General features: G+C 39.7%; 1 protein-coding gene across 1 annotated transcript in view; it reads left to right on the top strand.

Moving 5' to 3' along the window:
- Positions 1-14,447, top strand: part of LOC148189356 (uncharacterized) — a 34,171-nt gene that overhangs the window by 6,132 nt on the left and 13,592 nt on the right. The window contains exons 9-25 of the mRNA XM_088078942.1: positions 44-232; positions 393-567; positions 2,126-2,265; positions 3,929-4,105; positions 4,791-4,903; positions 5,002-5,159; positions 6,072-6,299; positions 8,390-8,728; positions 8,806-8,954; positions 9,316-9,565; positions 10,860-11,030; positions 11,407-11,564; positions 11,803-11,943; positions 12,287-12,428; positions 12,629-12,780; positions 13,016-13,141; positions 13,431-13,618. Of these exons, the coding sequence (XP_087935068.1) occupies positions 44-232; positions 393-567; positions 2,126-2,265; positions 3,929-4,105; positions 4,791-4,903; positions 5,002-5,159; positions 6,072-6,299; positions 8,390-8,728; positions 8,806-8,954; positions 9,316-9,565; positions 10,860-11,030; positions 11,407-11,564; positions 11,803-11,943; positions 12,287-12,428; positions 12,629-12,780; positions 13,016-13,141; positions 13,431-13,618 (2,996 nt within the window). The remainder of the gene's footprint in view (positions 1-43; positions 233-392; positions 568-2,125; positions 2,266-3,928; positions 4,106-4,790; positions 4,904-5,001; positions 5,160-6,071; positions 6,300-8,389; positions 8,729-8,805; positions 8,955-9,315; positions 9,566-10,859; positions 11,031-11,406; positions 11,565-11,802; positions 11,944-12,286; positions 12,429-12,628; positions 12,781-13,015; positions 13,142-13,430; positions 13,619-14,447) is intronic.

The raw sequence follows: 14,447 nt of genomic DNA, 5'->3' as shown, positions 1-14,447 counted from the left end.
TTATGTGGAAAAAACTGTCTGCTTATTAACTTTTCCCATTCAGTATGTGCGGGTGATGCCTGCGGGCGGTCAGTGTTATGAGCCCGGCCCCTTCTTCCCCACAATCCCTCGTTATGTGACCAGGGTGGGAATCAGCAGGAGACGCAACCTGTTACTGAGGCCAGATTGGCTGGTGACCGGGGGACTACTATTTGGAGCTGTGGTCATCCTATGTGTGTGTGTGACACTGCTGGTTAGTGTACATACAGAGACACACACTATCACATGTTAAAAGTCTTACTTATTTACTTAAAATCAGAAATTTGGATTTCAATAATATTTCAGTTGTGTTGCTGCAGCCCCAGACGTGACATGAAATGTTCATATCATCCTTTGCCTTATCCCACGTGTAGATCCTGTTCCGTGAGTATGGATGGCCTGAGAAGGAACCAGTCAGAGTGTGGTATCGCTTGTTGCAGTTGGCCTACCACATGGACGACTACTCATCAAAAGGTTCAAGGGTGATCTCATTGAGAAAGATTCACCGAAACCATCAAGTTAGAATGACACGAGACTCCATTCAACCAGGTATACACACAAACACAAACATGCACACAGACACACACAGACACACACAGACACAGACACAGACACAGACACACACACACACGCACATGAACTCTGAGCTCATTCATTTGAAAGCCTACAGGCCAATACGTTACATAACTTACATTCAAACATAATCTGCAACACGTCAATGAATGCACCTGCAGTGTGCACACATAACACACATGCACACTTACATATACACAAAAACACACGGATACATTGGTGGTCTCTGAAGACCTTTGTGACTTCTTATGTAACACTTGACAGTGACTCCTGGGCGTTGATCCCACCCAACCAATTACTGTTGAAAAGGCTCTAGTCACATTCCTGACATCACGTGCAGTGTCTAACAGTGAAAATGACAACAGTCCAAATGTCACAGGACTTGGGAAATCCCCACAAATGATACTATCTTGAGATGGTGCATTTTATGCAATCGTCAACATGTTATGTATCAGTTGACTGAGGCTATTATTTAATCTTCCATTGTGTAGGATTTAGTGGGATATATTTGCAGAAACTGAATACGATATAATAAGTATGTTTTCTTTAGTGTATACCTGAAAATAATAATATTATTATGAAATGAAAATATTATAATTTTTGTTAAAATGAGCCATTTTTATCTACATAGGGAGTGGGTCTTCATCCATGGAGATTGCCATGTTGCACCACCATGTTCCTCCAAGAGCCTAACAGTCAAACCAAAAACTGGCTCAGATAAGACCATTTGAGTTTTTGCTTAGGGCACCAGAGTTAGCAGCTCCTCTGCAAGAAAACATTGACAAAACATATTTAGAAAATCATTATTTTTAAAAAGCAACACACATACACACACACACACACACACACACACACACACACACACACACACACATATATATTTATATATACATATATATATATATATATATATATATATATATATATATATATATATACTTTTCTATTTTTGTTTGTTCATTTTTTTGCCCATTTTTTTTAGATAATATGCTTGTATTTTTTTAAATTTTTTAATTTTTTTTTAGTATTTTAAATTTTTTGGTAATTTTGGGATCATTTTTTCTCAAGTTGCCATCTTTCCATATTTTTGGAAGAAATCAACCAAACTTGCTCAGGTTTCAATGGGTTTCATCACTGGGCCCAATTGTTTTGAATGGGAGTAGACCTCTGCGGATTATTCAGCTCCTGGTAAAAACACCCTTAAAAATGAACACTAAGTTAATTCTAACCAGGACTTCTCACTTGGCACATGGTAGAAGTTTCAGCTGGTTGCAATCTGCAATCCTCATTGCTAGATGCCTCTAAATCCACCTAAATATTACACACAGTTCCTTCATATAAGTGCACACCAAAAATGAACAGTAGAGTTGACAACCCAAAGCATGCAGATAGGTATCTGAGGCATTTCAAGCTCATTGAGCTTCCACAGGCAACATTATGCTCTGTCTTCAAGGTTCTCCTCCAGAGGTGTGCTTTTATTTTTTTAATGACCTATTGATCTGTCTCTCTTTATGTTTCACTCTCACGACAGCAGTCTGTGCAGACACCTTGGAGGAGTTCTGGGATTACGAGCACCAGGTGGATCTGGAGGCATTCAGCAGCAACACCTTTTACGGCCTCCTGCTCAAGCAGAGTCTTTCTGTCACCACTCGGCTGGGACAGCTCACCACTGAGGCCTGTAGCTTTTGTTTAAGTTTAAAATAAACATACAGCATATGATAGGATTGACCTCGCTTTTCCATTACTCATACTATGATGTATGAAATTCTTTTCTCTGAGGTTTCTTCCCTGTCGTGGGACCCCAGAAAGCATCCTCTATTGGACTGTTTCACACATATAATTGTTTCATGAAAGGTTTATACAGCAGGAGGCCTCAGACAACAATCTATTTAAAATATAGTTTTGTTTAAACTGTTGCAATGATTAGAAAATTTCCAACACTCATCACATTGCTCAAATTCAGAAACATGGTTTAGTAATTTCCTGCTCTTAAATACTTTAAGGTGATTGATGATATAGGATTGTCCTTGCTGTATGTCGAATACATACAAATCCTTGAGTTAGAAGAGAAGATATATATAACATTCATGTATGTATGTTTGTAATAAGAAGATACAACCACCAGCTGTTTAGCTAAGCATAAAAACTTGAAACAAGGGGAAACAGCTAGCCTGTCGTTGTCTTAAAAGCACCTCTACAGCTCCCATATTAGCATGTAATATCTCACTTGTATAATTTGGACAAAACTGTCTCGAACTATTGCTTGGCCAAGTGCAGTTACTGTCTTTCACAATTACTAAGCTTTACAGGTGCTGGTAAGTGAATTTTGTTTGATGTGACTTGATCTGATAGATATTGTTACCTTTGGACAGACTCAGGCTAAATGTTTCCACTTGTTTCCAGTCTTTGTACAGCCTGGTCTCACGCCCAGGGTGCTAAAATATGTCATCTGTGAAGTGGGGGCATATTTCAGCAGCTGTGTGAGACACGACAGGCACAAACTTCAGTGTAAACCCATTTGCGTCCATCAGAGCAATGGATATAATTTAAAGAGCATGAAAGTCTTCTCAGAGGTGGATGGGTCAAACAAAGACTTAACTACAAGGAGACTCATGTTTTAGACCAACAAATAACATTGGCCTCTTGGTATGTGCAAATCATAACTGGGAGTTTTTTTAGTGACACGCTGCTGCCCTTCCAGCTGCGTTTGTGCCACTCAAAGCCAAGTGTTTTGTAGCAGCATCCATGATCTTTTCTCAACCATAAGCAAGTCACAAATCTGTTCTTACCACCCCTTCTGCATCAACATACAAAGCAAAAGGCTGCCCCTTGTATCATTTTAGAAATGCCCAAGGCTTAAATATGACAATTAGTAATTAAAAGGATGCTGCTGCTTTATTCTAAGCTACACTCACCAGCTACCTGCTGTAGCTTCATATTTACTTTACAAGTATTAGACTGGTGTCGATTTCTCATCTAACCCGTATAATATTTTAGCTTCACAGTTAGTCTACTTCTCATATTCTGATTTCTCACAAGCGTGGGTTAAGTCCAATCACTCTGTTATTTTCTTTGCCTCAGTTTCTTTTTCACCTGCTATTGTCTCTCTTTCACGCGTAAAGTTTAATTGTATTGAAACAGATTGGGTGTCACACTGGGTTGCCCTTGTTTTTTGTGGCACCTTTTCTCTCCTGCGTCCTTCCTGTTTGTGCCACCAAATTGCTGGCTGCAGTGGAGGAGACACTGGGTCGGATGTGTGATCTGATTACTACAATTTTATGAAGACAATGTTTGCGTGGTGGTCCTTTTTGTTTTTGTTTTTTATTTGTGTATCCAGGTAAAGGAGCTATATCAGGGAGTTCTCAGGAAACTGCAGCTACTCCACCCACGTCTGATCACCGAGGAGAGGGTGGGGGAGGGCTATGAGAGGATTAGGAGGGAGGTGGAGAGGGAGGTGGTGCGGCGGAAGACTCTAGCCTCACAGCTGAGGACTCTGCTCAACAGTCAGCTGCAGGTTTTCATTAAATTACATTCCCATCAGTGTATCTCACATTATTGCATTTTGAAAAAAATAGGAAAATCTAGATATATCAGTTCCAATCCTGCAAAACCTGGAGCAACATCACTTTTCTTGTGCTGCTTTCAGATGCATTTCACAAGTTTTTAAACATCAATCCATGAGCAAGTTTGATTTATGTTTTTTTAAAAATGGAGGAAAAAGGGGGTAAAAAAGAAATGAGCAACTCAATAAAAAATGCTCCACAAATTGTAAGAAATGTCTGGGGAAAAAGAAAAAATAACACTTTTAAAAAAATAATAAATGAATTTCCTTCAGATCATTTTCTTTTACCACAGACAGTTCGCGAAGATTCGGCAGTCTTGCAGGATGCAAATAGTTAATGTCTGTAATGGTGAAAAATGCCCATCACAATTTACTAAAGCCCAAAGCAATGCCATCAAATTGCTTGTTTTGTTCTAGCGACAGAAATCAACCCAAAGACATTCAGTTTACTTTAACATAAAACAAATAAAAGCAGCAAAATCATATATATCCTACATTATATCATCTTGTTATGTAGAAGCTGGACTTAGAAATCAATTTTGCTTTAAAATCAACAAAAATGATCATCAAAATCATTGCTAATTGATTTCCTGTTGATTAACTAATTGATCTTGAACTGTTTTGCTGTTTTCTCCAGCTTCTGAGGCGAGAGCAGCAGGCCCAGCAGGGGGTCCACAGTGTGTTTACAGCTCAGCTCAGAGAATGCATCAGACTACTGTCTAAAATTAACAACAATAACAACCAGCAAAAGTAAACCTTCCATTTATTCTTTGCAAAGTTTCACAGACAACAAGCAGAACAGAGTAAATACCCCAATAATATACTTCAATCTTGTTTCCCATCTTCAGTTTGATCCAGAGGCTAACGTCCCTGGTGGCTGAGATGGGAGAGCTGGTGTCAGCTGAGTGCCAGCGTCAGGGGGCCTGGGGATTTCTGGGTGAGGGTACAGGAGCCAAGCTGCTCTGCCCTGACACTGGAATTGTGCTGACCAAAGAAAACATCTTTGGTAAGTCTAAAACCCATAAGATTACATCAGATATGCAAAAGAGCTCACATAGGAGCAAGACACACAGACTTTATAGTTGTTTGGTCTATTTTTGGTTATTTTGCATCTTTTTGTAGTTGTTATATATGTCTCTGTGATTTTGTGTGTGTGATCATTGTGTCTCCTGTTTGTAGTCATTTTGTGTCTCTTTGAGGTAATCATGTGTTTCTTTAAAGTCATTTTTTAATATTGTTGTTGTCATTTTGTGTCTCTTTGTGGTTGTTTTGGTCTTTTTCGTTGTTACTTTAGGTCTTTTTGCAGTTAACTTGCATCTCTGTGTGGTCTTTTTAAGGGGGTGGGGGTTGAGGTGACCTTTGGCCCCTGGGTCTGTGCCTGGTAGGCCTTTTGAGTATTCAGTCCTTGGATTGCTTAAGAATTTAAAAAACTCTGTCCTAGAATTTTAGAGAAACAGTACCATCTATTGCTAAAATTGTGTACTGCAACAACAAGATGGCCTAAGTAAAAAAACAAAAAACAAAAAAACCTTCGACATGTCTCTCCCAAAAACATGCAGACACACTTTTCTATTCTTTCCCAGCATTACTTCTCTCACATACAGGTCCATAAATGAAGTTTTACATTTTCAAATTTTTCCTTATTGTAGGTACAGTAAAAACATCTTCTGCCATAACTAGTAATTAATCTTAAAATTGAGTATGGGCATTCCAAGCAAAGCTATCCCACCAGTGGGAGGGTACCTAAATAATGGAGACACATGCTTTTCTTTCTGATTCAAGTTTTTACACAACAGTGATCCATTTGAGAAAAAAATCAACATGAAAAGCTATCCACCCAGCATGTTACTGTGCTCAGATACAAAGCAGCTTAAGTGATCAGCATATTCATTAAGTTTCTCCTTCTGCCTCTCTCCAGGTCCTGATGGATCCCTGCTTGTCAGTCGGGCACTACATCGTGATTCAGTCACAGGCCTCATAAGGCCAAATGCTCATAGCCATATGCTGCTGAACAGTGGCCACACCATGGCAGTGCCACCTGATTTCTTCATCCACCCACAGACGGGCAGAGTTATGCCCATCGCTGGCAACGTGGCCTACGATCCTGCGAGCTCTACTCTAGTGCTGACGGCTGACTCATGCACAGGTAAAATGATGGGTGCTTGTGGGGGTTGGAGGGTGGCTGAAACTGAATGACGACTGAGGAAAAAGCACTCAGTAATAGCAAAATACTGGGGATGCACAGGCACAGGCTATGGATGTCAAATATACATGATATAAAATTACACGTGTGTGTTTTTAATGCAGCTTGAATGGAGTTTGATGGAAGTTAACATTTTGAACCATTGTCAAGGCACCTTTAACCTCTAGAAACCTGAGCATATTGCTTTAGCCTCTTTCAAAACATGGGAGGAAGGCAATCAGCAACTTCACAAAAAAATACTCCAAATTAGCATTAATGAAAAGTTACAAGAAAATTACCTGAAAATTAGAACACAAACAAAAGAAAAGAAGAATGGTAAAAAACAAAATAAAAACAACAAAACAAGGAAATGCCTTGAATTACTTTGTAAGTGCTAAATTGTAAATGTAAGGAATTCTACATATATGACAATAATCAAATTATATTTTAGAATATTTTATTTTTTATTACTTTATTTCAAAAGATATCAAACCAATTTGCTCAGGTTTCAAAGGTTTAAATGCTCGTGAAAGGTGTCTGATGTAACACAAGAAACTGATGTTGATCCAGGTTTCAAAGGGTTAAATATCCTGCATTCAATAAGGCTTTGTTGTCGACCTCATGAAATTGAAAACACATTAGCATCTTCTAGATCCTTTGTTTTGCCAACACCAACATCATTTTCTCAGGAAGTGTTGCAACAGCTTTTTGGGAAAATTAAAAGCAGATGTAGGCGACAGACTGGCCAGAGGTTTAGAGATTTAAGAAGTACGCTTAACAAAAATTGAAACACAATGCTTGATTTTGCTCCTATTTTTTACAGGTTTAAGTTAAGATTTAAGATTCTTTTATTGACTCTAATATATTTCTGTCAAATTTTGGTCATAAATTTGTTTGAATTAGTGTCTCTGAGGCTGGTTGGGTAAACTGCTAAATCCAGGGAAACAACATTTAATACATTTTCTGGTAGTTAAATGAACATTCAGTTCACAGGCAAACGCTCTGGTTAACATTTCTGCAGTCAGCATGCCATCGGCACGCTCCCTCAAAACCATTTGTGACATTGTGTCATGTTATCAGACTGCACGGTTTGGAGAGGCCTTTTATCATGACCGTACCAAGACACACCTGTGTGGTAACAATGCTACTCAGCATCTTGATATGCCGCACCTGTGATGTGGATGGAATATCTTGTAAAAGGAGAAGTGCTGACTAACACAGACCTATACCTATATAAATCTGCAGTCACATTTTGAAATAATTATATCTTTTGAGTGCATAAAAAGACTTAACTAAAACCTGTGAAAAATGGGAAAACAAAAAAAAAACAAGTGTTACATTTAAATTTGTGTTCAGTATATATCACAGGAAATTGAATAGCTCCAGACTACATATAACAAGAAAATATTGAAATCATCTCTGTTTTTAATATTTTACTACACAGCTCTATGAAGAACAAATCTGCCATAATAAGTAAATAAATAAATAAATATACAAATAGTCTAAATTATCTTATAAATAATAAAGATTAGAAAGATAACAATTATAAAAGACTATAAAGATTAATACATATGAACAGGAATAAATTCTTTATTGATCGATTGTTTCCCAATAAATTTGCATCTGTTTGCATTTATGACCCTATTTATTCATTTCTTTCTTTAGTTCCCTATTTATTTATTTATTACTTAATTTAAATCTGTATAACCATATCCATATGTTATGAGGGGATGTGTCTTCATGTGCCACTTAACAGCATTTTGTTAATCAACATGAGAGTTTACAGATCTACTGTCCTTTTCATGCACCCCACTACAAGCCACTGTGTGGCCCCATATTAATTTATGTCTTTATTATTTCAACATTTTTTTAATTTAGTCATTTATTTATTTATCATAAAAGGTATTTTTAAAAGTGGAAGAAAATAATAACTGAAGTAGAATGTGGCAGCATCATATCATACAAAATAACTCATGTCACTCAGATGGTTGACATACTACTGTGAAAGATTTTTCGAGGGTCTTTTTTAACAGTCTAACCTGTGGTATTCTCAGGAGACAACAGAAAGTGGGACAGTCCCCTTCTACCTTTCATTCCCTATCCAACCTCCTGCCACTCAGACCAGCCTCTGCCCAGCACCCGCCTCAGAGGCCTTAAACCGGGCCAGAGACTTCAGCTGGGTGTCCCCATGGCAGACCCAGACACAGGGGTCCCAGTGCCCATCCTGGCTGTAACCATCCACCCCCAGACAGGACTAGTCTACCCACTGGGAGGAGTGCATGTCTGTCCCCTAACCTGCATGCCACAGCCCATACAGACTGGCTACCCCATGCTGGACTCCAGGACAGGGAATACTGTGCTCACTGTCGGGGTCAGTCTTGATCCAGTCACAGGTTAGTGCTGCAGGCGAGTCTTCAGCACAGCTCATGTTGAAGTTCAGCAAGCTAATTTGTTCTGTGTGTTTGTGTAGGAGCTGTGCTGCCATTAGGTGGAGTTCAGCTGGTTGAGCCGTTCATCGAACCTCTGAGTGGGCTGATGGTGAGAGTAGGAGGGGCGAGCATACGCGCTGGGCAACTGCTGCCTAATGCAGGAGGATATCAGGCCCTTTTAGACAGCAAGGTGATGATTAGATGACATGGCTTTTGCATTGCATGCATTTAGAAAGAAAAAACTGAAATTTCTTTTTTATGAGCACCAAGGACCTCCCATCTATGTTCATTAATTCTTGACCTCAAAAACAGCAGTTTTCATTATGTTGATTACAATCACAAGGTGTACTCAGGAGCTGTTTCTGGAGGTGGAATGTACAGGATTATTAGTATGAAGTGGCATTTCAAGAACAGCCTCAAGTAAAGTACAAGTACCTGAAATTTGTAGTACACCACTTGATTAAATAAACCACTGCATGAGACACATAACAGATTCATTCTGATATCTGACAAAACATAACTTGTCTGAATGTAAAACATTTTTCAATCAGGTTCTGGCAGTCATGTTTAAAGTACTGGAGCTCCTGAAGCCACTCACTGAGGAGTGGGGCTCAGACCAAACTTTGCAGCACCGTGGAGACAGCGAGAGAGGGAGTGGTAGACAAGACCATCTTCTCACTGCAGCCAAGGAGCTCCAGCAGGCCTGGGGACAGAGCCTGCACTGCCAGCTGCAGCTACAGACCAGGTTGGAGGTCCTGTTGGACTGGGCTATAGGTCTCCAGCAGGACGGAGGGACTCTGGGTGAGGAGATAATAGTGAGAGGGTGCATGGATTTGAATCGCCTCCTCCAGGCAATACATCACAAAGTCACTTTTTTTTTTTAAATTCTCCTCCTTCTACTCTTTGTGCTAATATGGGTCATTCATACTCTGTCCCCATCATACTGTAAATGAGCTGTTCAGTTTTTTTTCTGTGCTATGAAACAAATTGTCTTCTCCTTTCCCCTGAACTTTTACAAGTGTGTGGGAAAATATCTTTTTCCTCCTTCAACCTTTTCATTTTAATCTTTGCATGTCATCACTGCCAGAAATCTGCTCATTGCTGTGTGAAAAAACATGCGACTTTGTGTCTGTTGTACCTGTTTCTTCTTTACACATCTTCCCCTTTTTAGACTTTGCACTTACTCTCTTGCTCTTACTGTATGTCAAAATGTTGTCCTTAAGTGCCTTCTGCTACAAAGAATCAAAGGGGATTTAGGCATAAAATTACTTATGTATGTTTTAACTTTTGAACTCTTTCATAAGCCAAGAGGATGACATTTTCTTACCTAAAACACTTTTCATATGACCTTTATTTGTCACAAGTAACCTTCCTCCAAAGAAACTAAGCACGAAACCTGCTTGTCCTAAATAACCACATTATACAGTTACGTGTAACCCATGTCCATATTCTGGTCTGTTTCCTATATGGATGCTATGATTTTTAAAAGATAATGACATCAGGCCCAAGACTGTTTGCTATAACATACAGTTCATCAGATTATCCACAATGCTCTCTGACAGATCTGTTTTATCTTACAAAACCTGCAAGTTTAACATGAGTCTAACATCAATAATCAAATTATGTCTGTACCGAAATGATTGCTCCGCTCAAGGCCATCACCAATCTGCCCTACATGACAGGCTCATCTCGTTCTTTGCATAATTTCAGCTGCTGTGTTTGTGTGGTCATGTGTGCCGTGCTGGATAATCTGCTTCTTGTAGTGTTACATATGTTTTGGCAAATGTGCAATGCAGCCACAATCCTGTTACTGTGCCTCACTTTGTCTGTATTTATTTTTGCATTTACTTTTGTTTAACAGCTGTTTGATCCTAGACAAATAAAATAAAGTAAAGTGAAAGTAAAAACTCTTTCTCTAATATACTGGTCAGAATAGTTGTGACGACCCACTTCTGCTCCTATTTAACTTGCCAAAGAAGTGTATTGACCCAAAAACACTTGCAGAGATACTTTGGAAAATAAATATTTGAGTACTGTATCATATTTTGTTTACTCCACTCTAACTCTCTGGCTTCTCCTGTACTGTTCAAACCAGGAGAGATGCCTCTCTCAGGTTCAGATATGTGTGTACCTGCTCTGCTGGGGATGGAGTATCCTGACCCTATGGGGTCTGGTCTCAGTGTACCTGTGCTGGGATGTCAGACTGACCTTGTCTCTGGGATTATAATACCATTGGCAGGAACCATGGAGGACCCTGATGGAAAAGGTAGTGTGCAAATCAAGGTCACCTGGCACACGTTATCCATACTAGTACATTAATTATGCTCCTACATTAGTTATTTCCAGGTTTTTGCAGGATGTAACTGCAATATTTCACAATAAATACTGTAAAAACAATACAGCGATAAAGATACAAAGATGCTGTGATTATCTCCAAAATTTTCTAGGATATATCTGTAATATTTTATTATCTATGATACAGTAACTTACTGTGAAAGTAATGCAACCAGTAGCCAGTAATTTAAATATATGTAAATATACAGTCAAACATTTGACCATGTAAGCCACCTTAAATTCTATAAAGCAATGCAAAATAAAACAAATTTAGCCCTTTTCCTTGTCTATGCTGTTTCACTTTACAGGCCTAGTGGCCATCCGTTATGGATCTCAGACCGTTGACCCAGTGACAGGTGTGCTGGCCCCAGTGGTTGGAGCCAGGCTGGATGTGTCCAGAAAAACAGTTGTACCTGTCACGGCTTCTTACTGGCTAACAATGGCAGAACAAACTGATGGTGTGCAGGTGGGGAAGTAGTTGAAAGAGATGTTTGACCACAGAGAATAAAAGTGATGCAAGCCTCTACCTGATGTTTATTTTATAGCCTGATTAATTCAGCAGAGGGGAACTTTGTGAACTTGATAAATGAATCAAGCCTTTATGTTTTCGTAGGATATGTTTATTTTACAGCCCATTCCATTCAATTACATGGAACTTTCCGTAAATCTGATGTATTTCCTTTTGTTGCTACCTTGTTTGACAGGTAGAGGCGCTGCAGAGAGAGGTCTGTGTGCGAAACACTTACTGGCAGCAGCAGAGGCAGCGGGAGGAGGATATTCTCTCTGATTTGGACTCAGCTCTGTTCCTGTGTGCCTTTAGAGCCACAGATGCAAACTCATATCAGGTCAGCAAGGGTGGGAGTTTCCTGTTTTTGTTGTAAATATCTTGTGCAGCCTGGCCTCGGAGAAAGAAAAATACAAAGGGGCTGAGTGTTGTGAAAATTAGAAGTGGGATGTTTGAATGATGGAGAAAATGGCATTGGAGAGTTATTCTAGATAAGATTTTCATGTCCTGTTGTACACTACAAGTAAGCAAGTTTGTGCATTGTTAAGGTGAGGGCAAATTGCAAAGTCACTGTCAGTGTGTGCATGGTACTTGTGGCTGTGTTAATTTTTGTGTGTGCCAGTATACAAATATGTGCCTCCACTTTTTATATTCTAAGAATAGGTGTGTACCCTCTGCTGCAGGTCCAGTGGTCAGGGAGGCAGCTGAGGGAAGCCGCTGTGGAGCTGCAGGATTCAGCGCAGTCCGAGGCACAGAGGAGAGCAGCTCTACGCTCCCACTTGGCTCTGATCTTGCCGCCACATGTATTACACATCCTCACAAAGGGTACATTGTCTGGCAAGCTGGCAGCATAAGGAACATGAAGGAAATTACACTCATGACCCGCACTGTGGTTGTATTAATTGCTTTCCAAAAGAGAGATGCCAGCACCTCATATCACACTCTTCAGTTGTGTAGTAATTAACTTTATTTAATGTTCAAATTTTATTTGGGTTGGCTCTGTGCATTTCTGTCTGCATGTATAGGTGACGAGCAGGAGTGGGATCGACAGTGTGTTTGGCACTCAGAGCTCCTATCAGGCCTTGATAAAATGGATGTGTGTATGGAGCAGCTGCAGCAAGACCAAGAAAAATGGACAACACAGGGGGGCGACTGGGCTACAACCCTCCATGCTCTGGTTAGAGTAATGCATTCCTGGTTTATGTTTTGGCGCTGTAGCTTAATTGGGGACTGACACAGTAAGGTCAGTTGTTCAGTTTCCTCTCATGCCACCAGTGCCAAATGTTTATGTCTCATGAAGCCTAGTAAATGACCTTTGAAGCCGGCCGTGTGCTCTGAGTTTCACTCTGTAACAGTGTCATGTAAATGTAAATAAGACCTCATGCTTCTGCTTGTGTTTATTCTTCCTCCAGGACAGAGAGCTGAGACAGAGAGAGTTGTGGGAGCAGTGTTGTTCCAGACAGACAGAGTTGGAGACTGCTCTTAATGTGCTGCACTTTGTCAGACACTTTTCTCAGCTCCGTGCTGACACTGCGCAGGTCAAAACACACACACACACACACACACACACACACACACACACACACACACACACACATTAATAACACTGAATATAAATAACCTCAGATGCAGGGAAGCGTATGGCTCCTTTTTGTTTGACTTTTTACACCATGTACTGTGTTTGTTTAAACCTGAGATGAACATTTAAAGCATTTTGTGCTTAATTATGCAATTATAGAGAGATATCAAGAAGTTGAGAAATATTTGTTTTGGTTCACTCTGTGTCTCTCAGCATTAATCAGAGCCACCTCCCTCTTGTTTGTTTAGGCAGTACTTTGTGGGAACTTTTGGTACAAGGAATATGGGCTGGTGCAGTGCAGTGGACACAGACCGACTATGGAGGTCATTGGTTTGCTCCAACAGATGGCTTTGCCTCTGCTGGAGAGACTGAACCAGCTCCTGGAAGACAAACAGCCTGCCAGCTTCTCCCCCAACACCTGCAATCAGCACATTTCTGGTACTCAATCAGTACCAGATAGGGGTACTATTTTTCCAACACAACAGGGGTGCTAATCCATGTTAGGAGGGGTTTAGATATGCAGTACATACAGTTCTGGAGAAAGCACTGATCCTTACTGAATAAGGGCATTCTTTAGAAGCCATAGTAATTTTCTGCTCTTCTCTCTGTCACTGGATCTGCAGTTTTGAAGTGTATTGATATACAATCTTTGAAACTGCTTTATTGCAGCCAACATGTCTTGGTACTTTAACTGTATGCAAGCCTTTATTTTCCTAAAACTTTCTCCATTCTGTTATTGTGGCCAAAAGAATAAGGCTGTTATTATTCTAGATTTTTCAGCTTGTCAACAAATCCTAAGAAAACACCAAAATCAGGTCTAACAAAGTTTTTAATTTTCACAAAGAGTGGGCACTGCAGATTTTAGCAAACATCACATTTTAACAGGATATAATAGTGCATTTGTTGGTGACTATTTTTGTATGAATACACATTTAGTGCTTTGGGGAGTATTTACAGCAGCAGGGTGGTGTGTTTGCAACTGATACTTAACAAACTATAGCAACCATGTTTACTGTAATGAAGGAATATGTCGCCAAGTTGTGCTCATTTATATGTTTTTTTTTTATTTTTATATATAATGGAGCTCTTTGGCGCACAGTTATTACCCATGGTCTATCAGACTTATGCTGCAAGAAAGGGAAAGCAGGGTTCCAAAAAGGAAAAGAAAGAAAATTGGAGAGGGAAAGAAAGCTAACTGAAACTGAAAACAAACAAAATAAAAAATTGCCTAAGAGAGACATGGACCAAGAGAGTAAGGACACTGG

This window comes from Plectropomus leopardus, chromosome 6 (assembly GCF_026936395.1).
Source record: "Plectropomus leopardus strain MGB_pleo_1.0 chromosome 6, ASM2693639v1, whole genome shotgun sequence".
Taxonomy (NCBI): domain Eukaryota; kingdom Metazoa; phylum Chordata; class Actinopteri; order Perciformes; family Serranidae; genus Plectropomus; species Plectropomus leopardus.
Note: the sequence above shows the minus strand (reverse complement) of the source record. Positions and strands in the feature narration are given on the sequence as shown.